The sequence below is a fragment of the Ciona intestinalis genome, chromosome 11 (genome assembly GCF_000224145.3).
Source record: "Ciona intestinalis chromosome 11, KH, whole genome shotgun sequence".
Taxonomy (NCBI): domain Eukaryota; kingdom Metazoa; phylum Chordata; class Ascidiacea; order Phlebobranchia; family Cionidae; genus Ciona; species Ciona intestinalis.
Window position 1 is genome coordinate 4,254,114 of NC_020176.2, and position 12,468 is coordinate 4,266,581.

Consider the following 12,468-nt stretch of genomic DNA (forward strand, 5'->3'; position numbering starts at 1 on the left):
CGCCAACTCCGTCCCCATTGTCCTTCGTCTCCATTGTAAAAGATGGGCGCATAGTATTTTTGGAAGGTTTTACCTGTTTATTTTAAAAACTATACCAACTATTCAAGTTTATTAGGCCAGTTTAGTTATTTAGTAGGGTAACGCTTACAGTTTACCACTTGTTTAGGAAATTTAATTATTTAAAAAAGTTAGTTAAAATTTTTAAACAAACGATTTGTAAGAAATATATATATATTAGAAAATAGTTGTTTTACACTATAACTTTAAATTAAGTCAAAAAACGAAGAAAAACTACATAAAACGTCATCGACTCCATTGACTACAATAGTAAACGGGAACGACCCGCGAAAGAGAGAGAGTGTATCACCTCTCTCCTTTGCCGACATTGGAGATGCGCGTTCTATTCTTTTTTATTTCTGTGCATTGCTGACAACGCGATAAATGTTGAAATATTTGAATACAGTTTATGATAATTTGCACATGTTTATCATTTCGTAAAATATGCAAAACCTATTTCAGGCGTTTTGTCCTGAACACGAAATTTCCTTTCTTGGGCGTTGTAACTCGGGTATTTTGTATGTTGCAACTGTAGTCCAAAAGTGTCTACAATTTTTGTCCGTTTGAGTGCCATCTTTCATATCTTTTCTTGACTATTTTGAACAAGCATTGAATACAACGGCCTAATATTTATTTTCGCATTGTTATTAACGCAGCGAGTAACTCGAAAGTTCATGTTTGTTGTAAGTTGATGGATTTCAATTAATTGAACACTGCGTAGTGCAGCCACCCGACTATAGATATATTTACACGAATACACTGCATTACAAGAGAATTACTCGACGATTACGGTCGTGAAAAACAACGCACGCACCATGGAGCATAAATAACGAGCGTTGAATTTCGTAATTGGTGATTCACAATCAAAATTTAGTTTATTTTTAGTTGGTTTTATTTGTAGCAGCTCAGGATTGAGATTCCATCGTTGTTGGAGTTGATATTTCTATGTTGGCCGTGGTTGTATCTGTTTTACCGTCGTCTTCCTTGCAAAGTTCGACTGTTTCATTGTTAGTATCCTCAGATCCAGATTTTTGCTCTTCTGCTTCTTTCTTTTCCTCCTGAGAATCTTTCTCTGGCTCAGGAGGCGCTGTCTCCAGATCAGGAAGCTTAGACTCTGGTTCTATTGGCTCCTCCACCCCAGGTTTATCCTCTTGGGGCCCAGAGGTTGGATTATTCTCTTTACAAACCTCGGTCTCGGAGATTGTAAGATCGGCCAGGTTTTGTTGCGTGTCGGTATCTACAGAAAAATCAATGATTTATTTCTCGGAAACTCTCAAAAATCACAAGCATGTTTAAAAGTGACACCGTATAATGCAGAAAATACACAATATCAACACAATTTCAATTCTTCATAAACTTCTCTCAAGTACATTTCAAACTTTTAATACACACCACTGAACTTAAACCCCCTGTTATTTTAGGCACAATATTTTAAGTTTTACATTTCAATACGATGACTATTAAATTAACTAATAACCGTCAAATACAAACTAGAATGTAACATAAATTTCTTGTTATATTCGGCACCAAAATCTTACAAAATCAAATGTAATAATAATTTTCCAAGCTACAAAGTGAAACACCAACCTTCCTCATCTGTTAGCGACCTCTTGGGACTCTCAGCTGTCGCGTCAGATGTATTCGCTTCAAATCTTCTTTTCCTCTGCTGAGCAACCTCATCTTCTGCAGTTGTTGCATGGGGATGGGGGAAAGAGTTGGGGTGACGATGCATGGAGTTGACACGATCCATTCCGAGAACCTATAAGGGTGTACGATGTAATGACCCATTGTGTATTCATAAACCTCATGTCCCCTGCCGACATGCAGCATAGATATCTTATGTTTTACTAGAGGTATATATTTTATTCATACCCAAATGCTCACTGTTGAGTTACAACTTGGTGTATAAATGCATTACACATGTTGCCATACACCACGATAAGAAGTGTACAAATAACCACACCTTATGCACTTCACGGAAAGCAATCTTAAGAAGGAAGTTTTGCGCGGATTTAGTGACATCATCAAGTTGCTGGTCAGTACAGCAATCAAGGATATCAATTGGTTCTTTTTCACATGGATCTTGTAGGCCAGGTCGATCTGTGAACATACACTAAAGTTACCTGAAGATTGGATCTCATAGAAAGCTTGGGTTTGTTATTAGTAAAAAGAATCTTAAACATTTTTGAAAATGTAATGTTTTTTAGCTTTGATAATGTAGAGTTTTTAGCCCGGATAATGTAAGGGTAGAACGCACGCAGCACCCACCAGGTAACAAGATACCACCAGAAACCACTTCAAAAAATCTTCGGAATGCGTCGCCAGGGCTCATGTGCTCTGTCGAGCTGGACAGAGCTATATAAACAAGGTTTTCAAGTGCCTGTGGTAAAAAATTAAATAATTTAACTTTTTATGATATAGGTCAAAGGTCAGAGATCTATGGTCGCCGAAACACATAACAGAAGTAGAAGTTCTGAAACAGTAGCTCACCCAGCTAGACAGCGCGCCCCAAACTTTGTCTCTTTTTTGTAGATCTCTTAAAATCCTTGTAATGACAACACAGGAATCTTGCTGGCTGGCACGTGCCTGGAATTCATGGAAGTTAGTTAGTTGTCTGTGAGATGGTTTGGTGTGTATACGTGAGTTGGTTAGAATAAAGCTTAAATCAAGACCATATCTATAGCGTTACTTTAGTTTATACAAAACACTAATAAGTGAAATACTTAAGAAAAATGAGAAATTTTAATGATAAATCTTTACAACATGCACTCGAGGAAATATGAGATATGATCTTGATAATATTTAATCTACTGAGCTCGTATAACATGTTCATTGCTGGACATGATGCGAGGTCAGGATATATAAATGAAAGAGCTGATATCATGTGTATTAGAGCCATGGGTGCGACTGTGGGTTTGAAAAGCAGTTGCGACTCAGATAGACATCACATCAGGTCAGCGATTAAAAAGAAATAAAAAAAGGAGGCCCCGCCCCCCCTTAACCTGAAACCACTTAGCGTGACGCAGCCGAGCCAGAGCACCGAGCAAAAGGTGCTTGGGTAGATTTCCCGATATCTCATCATGCGATTCATCTGACAGACACGAAGAAAGAAGTAAATTACCCAACGCGCTCAAATCTTAAAAGAACATGTTAAAACACAAACACAATACGAATACAGCTTACTTTTCCTCCAACCTGAAATAAAAACACTGCGCATTAGACACAAAATTACCTTCTGCATTTTCTTCTGGTGAAACTTTCTCTTCCTTAATCGCAGATTCTTCTTCTTTTTCTGCTTCATTATCATTTTTATCTGAAGCTGGTGTTTCAACTTCTTTTGGTTTTAATTCTTTCTTTAAAGTGATCTCAGTAGAAGTGAGAGTGACCGACAACTGCAATGATACAAACAAGTATTCACCTTTTGTGTACCCAAGAATGCAACTGTATCGCATTTCATTATTTAGTTAAAACAGTCCAGACTGTACATTTTAAGACTCAATCATGTTTTGCAGTTTTTTTTGTAAAATAAATATTCATTTAATTTATCCAATGTGTTTAAAGCTACAACTACAAAAATAAATGCAAAGTATTTAAAATTAAAACACAGCACCTCGACTTTGACATCAAAATCTGCAACAATTTTAAATCCAGCTTCTTCTTCTATGAGTTCAAACTTAATGGTATCGTCGATCTTTCTTATTTGTTCTGAAATTAGAAATTATAGCCATTTAATGACAAATTGATGGTTATACAAAACAAGCGACAGGTGAATGAAACACAACACAGAGTTATAACGACTGTTGTTGCCCGGCCATACGAGAATAAATAAGTGACGAAAGTTACGTATGTGGTAACTCGTAAGCCAGCATGAGGTGTGTGAAACAGAACATTCAAGTTATAATGACTGTTGTTGGCTTGTTGCTCCGCTATTCGGAAATAAATAAGTGTCAAATCAAAAGTTACATATGTGGTAACTTGTAAGTCAGCACGAGGTGCATGAAACAGAACATTCGTGTTATATCAACTATGTGCATACCGTTGTTGGAAATCATTCTCCTGCCACGCAAGGATAAAGCAAGTAACACATTTAAGCGGACACAACAATCACTTACCTGGTAAATTTTCCATTACTCGATGTAGAAGGTCCTTATTTGGAATGTCCCCACACAACAAAACCAAGTCAACCGTATCATCGTTATGGATAAGTAACCCCTTCGCTAAGGGGCCGACGCGGTTCACCGCACTTAGAACTCGGGGTCGAAGGTCAGGGACACGCTTGGCTCGCTTCTTTGGACGTTTTAATCTGACAAGAAAAAGGGGAGTATTTAAGTAGACGGAAACTGTGGACATGCAGGACTTCCAACCCCCACAAAATATTCCTTTAAAGCCATTTTTGGAGCGAGAGAAAAACTGAAGTAGTAACAAAAAATAGAATTAAAAAATAGCAACAAAAACGACAACTTTGATTCTTTACATTTGAATCTTTGCCTTTTTCTCCATCTTGTCATCATCTTCTCCTTTTTTCTCTCCTCCCTCCTCTTCCTCCTCTTTTTCCTCCTCCAACTCCTCAGCTATTAATGAACAAATAATGGTCATTGTGACATGAATTATTGAATGGGGCATGTTTTATCAACACATGGCAGGGCACAACGGTCGTTATTATAACACTGATTTTTTGTTTCTAACACCTCGTGCCGGGTTACAATTTATGTGGGTGACTGCTTAGGAGCATTTTTTGGACGCAAAAGGGTGTCGGAGTAATGGCAATGGGCTACATCTTAGACTCCCAAAGTCCCTAGCCATATAGAATAGAACGCCACGGCAACAGACTACTATGCCACCAGAAACCCCAAATCCTCCCAACTTACGTGTCTTCTCTACAGGATGATCCTCATCTACAAATTTATCCGATAGAGCTTTCAAAGATCGCTCAGCGATGGTTACGATCTGATGTACGGACCTTAGTTCTTCCTCACGAGGATAAATTGAGGCATGCTTCGCCATCACATGTCGATCATCTAGCGTGACCGTGTTTCGAATCCGCGACTGAGGAAACAACAAATAATAGAAAACTTGCATTTCTCAATAAACACACACCCACATACACATTAGACATTTTTTGCATGAACAACAAAAACATGAAATCCCACAGATCTTTCAAGTTTTTCTCAATACAACACACACATTTCGTACATTAGAATTTAAAAAAAAATATTAAATAAAACTAAAAAAAAATAAAAATGAAATAGAACTGGATGAAATTAATTATGTAAAAAGATTAGTAAATGATTACTGACTGGTCCGTAATTCCAATCCTGCCTTCCCTCGATCATTCCACCGTACCCCGTTGCTTCCTGTTGGTTCATTATCATCCTACTGATAAAGATGTCTTCTGGATGTTGACTGTAGATAACATCAATATCAATATAAATAGATCACAGCTATGAAACAAAAAAAACAACAATAAACATTAATTAGTCCCAGGTATGAAATGAATAACAAGGGAAACAGTCAAAAAAGTTAAAAAAATTAAATTATTGTATTCCAAAAACTGAATGATAAAGCTCTTTCCTACAAGTCACTGTGTGCAATTTTTTATGTAAAGTGGAGTGGGGGAAGATGAGACACCTTTAGCACATAATATCCAAATATCCTGATTGTATTTTAAACAAAAAACAACGGTCCTTGGGAGTCGTGAGGATGCGGTATTATAATTCTTTGAATGTTTTTTGTTTACTAAAAAATGGGAGGAGAGAATTTAGTGAAAAGTTGACCCAGCTTCTCCCACCCTACTATATGAACTTTTTTAATTTTACAAGAAATTGACACAATGAAAGTTTCCCCTCACAATTCGCTGTGCATTTCCTCCATCCATTGTTCCTCCATATCCCTTCTCCTCCAGTATTCATTCTGGTACGAATTCCATCCCCGACCCCCCCTGTTCCGACCCCCACCCCTCCAAGCAGGGGGCCCATCCATCCATGGACCCCCACGGTGATTGGGGTGAGGTTGGGGCCACATATCACGCTCGAATAAATAGTGGGGTGGCGGCATGTTCTGAGACAAAAAAGCGAAGATAAGGATTTGGTGCAAGAAATGTAACAGACAAAAATCAAGTCCATATTAACTAAACTTGTTTATACAACTAGGCTTCCCAAACAGTTTTGCTCTCACCCCCTTTTTACTTTTAAAAACTCCTGAAACTTTTTATGGGTAATAGTATAATATATGCATCACTTTGTCTAAAATTCTACCGTCTGTGACGCCCAGTGAAGAAGCCCTATTCTAGAACACAAATTACAAGTTACCCGCACTATATTACTTGTACAACTTACCATGGTTGGTGGGTTAAGTATCCCCATCATATGAGGGATGTTGTTATGATGAAGTGAAGATTTATTCGATCCATAGTTTCCTCTTCTTGGACGCTGGTTCAAATCTAAGGGAGAATTGAATGAATGAATAGATGTGATGTAACTTATTTATCATTACATGGCTGTTATAACATGGATGTTCTGTTTCATACACCTCTTGCCTGCTATTGGGTGTAACCTTTTCAATGCAACTTATTTATCCTCAGATGGAAGGCGAGACAACAGTTGTTATTACAAGTGTTCTGTTTCATCCTCATTTTACCAGCTATTCGTTTACTGCATGTGCCTCGTTTTGGGTGATAACGTTTTAATGTATGGATCACTATTTAGGAAACTGGGTTGAAGCAATTGTTGTTAAGTGTTAACACAAAGGGCAATAAATGATGATAGAATGTACTGGTTTAAAAGATGTTTTAAAGTCCATTTACTTTTGTTGTATTTCTCCTTTGGTTTCTCTTCTTCCTCTTCTTTTTCCAATTCAATATCTGGGTTGGAATCTTCACTAAATTTCTGTGGTAGATAAAAAGTATGAAGAAAAACGTCACTAAAAAAAAATAGCTCAAACGGATTTGGGCAGTAACTTAGTACCCATTTTACCCTATATAGCTACATTATGATAATTAATACCCAACTAAGGTGAAACTAAATACTGTGGTCACACATCACTAGAAACATTATTAAACAGTGCGAAAAAATTCTGTCTTTAATTTGTCATCCATACATTTGGGGGAAGATGGAGAGACCATTCAACAACAAAACTTAAACATCTGTGAAAGATAACATTCAATAGAAAACAGATCAACACTCACAGTTCTGGGTGGAAGTTCTTCAGCAAGTAAATCTCCCTGTTTAACCAGGTAGTCCGCAAAGTTCCACGCTGCTTCGGTTTGCGCTTCCTTTTTACTCTCAGCTTCACCCACCCCCACAAACTTATAGTTATTCACCCGTAACTGAGAAAATATTCACAATTTTTGGAATGGCAACCATAAATGCACTGCTTTAAAACTTGGAGCGAGATTAGAATCGGATACATTTAAAAGTTTAGTGTTTAATTGGAGTAAAAATGCAGATACAATGACTAGTTCTTTGTTTGGGAGTTTTAGTCTTTTTTCATTATATAAAGGGAAGTCAATAAATGTGTAAAAGGGGGTTTTTAGATAAAAAAGGTATGTTTTACTAAAAGAATTCTCCATCAAATAAATTCAAGTTTGCCCACCCAAGAGTAAAAGGAAGTAATATTTATCAAATAAATAAAAGTAATTTACCATTTCAGACAAAATACTTCACAGAAAACAATTGTGTTAACATATTTAATATGATTGCTAAATAAAATACTTTGGTTTATAACATAGTACTTTGCCAACAAAACAAAGCAATAAATTTAATATTTCTGACAAATGGACTTCAAAGAGGAAAATGCTTACGTGCATAGCAGTAATATAAATGAATATCGAGTAAAAAATGTTTAATTTATTCACCTCGCATCTGAAGGTCTGCTCAGGCCTTTCACCAATCGACTGTACATCATACACTGGACGTAGATGCCGAACACCCATCCAGGCATAAAGGAACGTCTTAATTTCATTCGCCTGACCCAACTTTATATCCTATAAATGCAGGTTTGTTAACTTTTCATAGTAATTTATACCCATCAATACTAAACTAACCATTTTCTTTGAATCAGCAGGAGACCAAAGTTCCCTCTCAGTTTTTCCCCCTGAAAATAAAGATTGAAAGAACGCCCATAAATATGTTGAATCTAAAACATTACCTCTTGGTTGGCGTGAGTTTGGACTGTATCGATTATTTCCTTTCTCATCTCTCTGGTATCTGTAAAAGTCATTTAATGGTGGGTCAATTTTAGTACTTAAATTTGGTTTATTTGAACAGCGCAAACAGTTTACTATTGTATAAACAAACGCATACACAGAATGAAATGAATAATTATGATAGCCTACCGGGTATTATTTCCTGTGATTCTGTTTCCACCACTTTGATCGTATCCTTGCTGCAAAACATATTTAAAAACAAGATAAAACAATAAGCAAATGTGGGGAAACTAACCTTATAAAACAAAATTTTTTATTAGCAAGACACAAACCCTAATATATTGGAAAGCGGCGGAATCAAAATATATGTCACTACTTTCATACTATAATATTAAAACATTTTAGACAAATTTATTACATTATGTTTTTCAAGAGATCGTTTTTGAGGAAACCACTTTTTTACAAGCTACTAAAATAAGCCCATTTAATTTTCTATCCACTCGAGTGTCTTCATACATGCAAGTAAAAGATATTGTGAAAGAAGCCTGGTCGACAGCTCGACACCAAACTTTTTACACTTTTTCTATTGGGCAAAATAACCCGATTTAATCAAATGTTAAACAATTTAAAGAACCTGTTGCCAGTTATTCCCTCCACCCCATGAACCCCGATTCCTATCATCCCAGCTCCCCTCTTGCATTGAACCCGGCTGTGGGGGTCGAACACCATCAGTTTGCCACGCCTCGGGAAAGGGTGGAATATGGGGTCCATCCTCCGCCCTGCGGGGTGAATTACGGGGGCCATTCCAGTCACCCCAACCCCCATCACGACCCCAGTTGTTTTGAGCCCCATAGTTCCAGTTACCCATTTGCTGCTGGGGGTTACCCTGTTGCGCACCCCAGCCCTCGGTCCCATAGTTGGAGTTGGCTTTGGCCCCAAAAGCTCGGCTCCCTTCAGCTGGATTGGCAACCCCTAAATTTAACAAAAGTCAATTATTGGGGTTTAATGATTCCCGCACTAATAACAAGCACTATTTAAATAAATTGTGTTATTTATAGGAATTTAGCACAATATAACTTTCAGGTTTTAGAAAACAAAGATATGGCACTGAAGTTTAGCTGTACTAAAATACGTAAATCCGACCCTGATGTGGTTCTCATAAAGTTGGACAATTCTTGTGTAAAAAAATACAGTAAGATTATATTATAATAATTTTTTGGTAGCACCAGATCCACACTGTAGTTTAGGTTTGTTTATCTTAAAGTTACCTCTTTGGTTAACGGCCATTTGCTGTTGAAAAGTCTGATATTGTTGCAACTGTTGTTGATACTGCAATCTTTGTTGTTGTTGCTGTTGTTGTTGTTGAGTGAAGATTTGTGGTTGTTGTTGCATTGTTGTAGCTTGTTGTCCACCCCAGTTAAAATCACCGCCAGCAATATATCCATTTTTTATATTATTCTGAAACAAAGAGTGACATAACGCATGATAGAATGAAATGACTCATCCAATGATTACCGGTTGTTGATAATTGTTCGGCTGTGCTCTATATGTTGGCTGAGCTTGGCTGGTTGGGAGAACTCCACTCTGTCCAGGACTTTCTTCTTTAGCATTCACCTGCTAACGTGTGGAATTAAAAGTACTCAAAACTAAGCTATAAAAAATAATATTTAAAATACATATGTATGGTAAAAATCTGGTGCTAAGAAAACTTTTATTTGTTTAAAAAAGAATTGTGTAACTCTATGGCCACCAGATCATGGTCCAACTTGTGGGAATAGTTACAATAGATTATATGGCATGGTAAAAATCCTCACACAGACAAGTACATATAAATGCTTTATAGAGTGGGCAAAACAGTTAAAAATTGCCTATCTTTTATGCACATTCAAACAAGTATATACATATATATATATACTATCGAATAAATTCAAACCTGCTTCTGGTAGTTTGTATATTCTTGTGGTTTGTGTTGCAACTGTTGTTGCTGTTGCAGGAATGGGTTGTAATTATTCCAATCTAGAAAAATAAAGAAAAAATACATTATATGTATATATATTTTTGAAACACAAATGTAGTAAAATCTTTTTTGTTTATAAACGTTAGATTTTATAAAAATTGGTATGCAAATATCCAATGAACCTACTTGTAATTTGTGGTTGGTTTGAAATTGAAGTTGTCTGTTTCACGTCCGACTTTGTGGCGGCAGCCGCTGCTTTGAATTGGTTGCCAACCATGCTCTGTGCAGCTGCATTGGATGGTTAATATAAGTCATTTATATAATGTAATGTATGCATGATAACACATAGGCACCAAACATGGGGTGGCAGGGTAGGCAGGCTTACCCTTACATTTTCTGAATTGTAATAATCTGTAAACATTTGCATTAAATTTGTTTAAAAAGAAAGCATGTGTAACTATCCTTGCCCACCCTGTTTGTAAAAAAGGTCTGGCAACTATGTGTTAGATGATATGTATGAAAGGGAATGCATATTTAACATACGTTTACCTGAAGCAGAAAGTTGCTGTTGCTGCATTAAAGTTTGCCTGATGTTGGTAAAACTGGAATTTAAAAAAAATAATTAGAAGACTGTTATTTTTAACATGAAACCTTTAATAAAATAAATAATACAAATAACTTTTTAGTGACTCTCGGATCAGGGTGTTTGCATAGCCTATAGCCCTATACAGTAGTCAGGATACCAACCTGGGCCATTTGTGCCTGGTAGTTAACTACTTGTTGCTGTGCTGTTCGGTTATTTTGCGTCATAGCTGTCGGAGCAGAAGTACTAGTGGTGGGATTGTACCACAAATTCTGTGAATTTAACAACAATAATTGCTCTGAATTGTCAAGCACCCAGAAAGCACCCGTATAATGCTTAACAAATTAACCTTTTTTTTTAATTTCAAATTTCCAATTAATTTAGTAATTTTGAATAAATGAGTGAAATTTATTTTGTCTCTTCCGTCACAATAGCAAAAAACGGTAAGTTGAGAGGAGTGAAATTTTTTTTGCAATGGCCAAATAAAAAACTTACACTAAGTCCATGTAGAGTAGGATTGCTTGAATTAGTTGTAGTGGTTGCTGGGTTGGTGTAAGTGTAACCATAGCTCTGTGTTTCACTTGCTTGCGATGATGACTGACTTACTGATGCCACCCCACTGGTATTGTTGTTGAATCTAAAACGTTTTTTGGTTTAGTTTTTTTAAACCAAAATGCTTGTCATTATTTGTATTCCAAGTATAGGCTGTCATGTTTATAATAAAATTAACCAGAAAATCTGTGTTTTGTATTTATTAGGCCTACCTAAAAAGTTTTAGTTTTTATATTTGTTTTATACATCAATATTCATTGTCTCAAATATTAGTCTTCAATGCAGTATATAATATACGGTCCACAATCGGTAAAAAGTCTTCATTTAATACAAACGCCACCAAAAACTAACCCATATGCTGTATTGGTTGCAGTTGTGTGAGCCACATTTGTGTTTTGGCTTGGATGAGCAGAATTGTAGTTGCTGTACTGTTGAAAGTTACCTTGTTGTTGTTGTGGGTTGTACGTTGCATAATGCCTGAAATTTGGGTTTATATTGTTGAAAAAACATCAATTTTATAATCAGATGCAGTATTATGATATTTTGTTATTATATTTAAACTAATTTTTTTATAAAGAACATACACAGATATATACATACTAAGAAACCTTTAAGATTTAGTAGAGTACGTTACCCGAACTGTCCAGGATAGTAAGCCATTATCTTTACCAAGCCGGCGACTCTGTTTGACGACTTTTACATTTATAATCACTGTTTCTATACCGTAGCTGTCCGGATTTAAAACTGACAGCCAACCGTTGTACTAACCTGTCGTCCCACAAAATATTACGACAAAATAAATATGTGCAAACTATCATTAACTATGTTAAAATATTTCTACGTTTATTCCGTTGTCAGCAATGTGATAACGGCTAACCGATGGCGGAATTATGTACAAGATCACAGTTTGTATCTCTCCACCAAATTTTAAAAGAGGGGATAGGTCATTCAACCAAGTAACGCTAGACAAATATTTTTATTCTAGTTCCAAAAAAGATAGATAGTATCATAATATACAAGAATGGGAAAGTAAAGTCCTTTTAAATTATACTATGCAACGGTTTGTTGTCAGTAAAACACCGTTCTTCCTGGTTCTATTAAGATAAACTCAGAAAAAAAAGAAAAAGGCTGATCGTTGGGAAAAAGGTGTCCTGTGTGGTTGTCCAAAATATGTTA

General features: G+C 36.3%; 1 protein-coding gene across 5 annotated transcripts; it reads right to left on the reverse strand.

Moving 5' to 3' along the window:
- Nucleotides 1–671: 671 nt before the first annotated feature.
- Nucleotides 672–12,159, reverse strand: LOC100180184. 5 transcript variants are annotated; one of them, XM_018814107.2, is made up of 30 exons: nt 11,927–12,159; nt 11,644–11,769; nt 11,236–11,377; nt 10,905–11,012; nt 10,707–10,759; nt 10,344–10,445; nt 10,134–10,216; nt 9,716–9,814; nt 9,469–9,658; nt 8,835–9,172; nt 8,390–8,439; nt 8,203–8,261; nt 8,099–8,148; nt 7,910–8,038; nt 7,241–7,381; nt 6,860–6,941; nt 6,393–6,496; nt 5,906–6,114; nt 5,355–5,460; nt 4,926–5,103; nt 4,532–4,628; nt 4,170–4,360; nt 3,668–3,762; nt 3,290–3,449; nt 3,060–3,193; nt 2,548–2,643; nt 2,326–2,437; nt 2,021–2,157; nt 1,645–1,816; nt 672–1,294 (listed from the first exon to the last, which is right to left on the reverse strand). In XM_018814107.2, the coding sequence occupies exons 5-30, from the start codon at nt 10,732–10,734 to the stop codon at nt 963–965; spliced, it is 3,474 nt and encodes a 1,157-aa protein (XP_018669652.1). In that variant the 5' UTR covers nt 10,735–10,759; nt 10,905–11,012; nt 11,236–11,377; nt 11,644–11,769; nt 11,927–12,159; the 3' UTR covers nt 672–962. The 5 variants fall into 5 exon arrangements, with proteins under 5 accessions (XP_018669652.1, XP_018669651.1, XP_026692505.1 ...); XM_018814106.2 differs by having other exon boundaries at nt 9,716–9,817; nt 11,927–12,155; XM_026836704.1 differs by lacking the exons at nt 10,905–11,012; nt 11,927–12,159.
- Between the last annotated feature and the right edge of the window lie 309 nt (nt 12,160–12,468).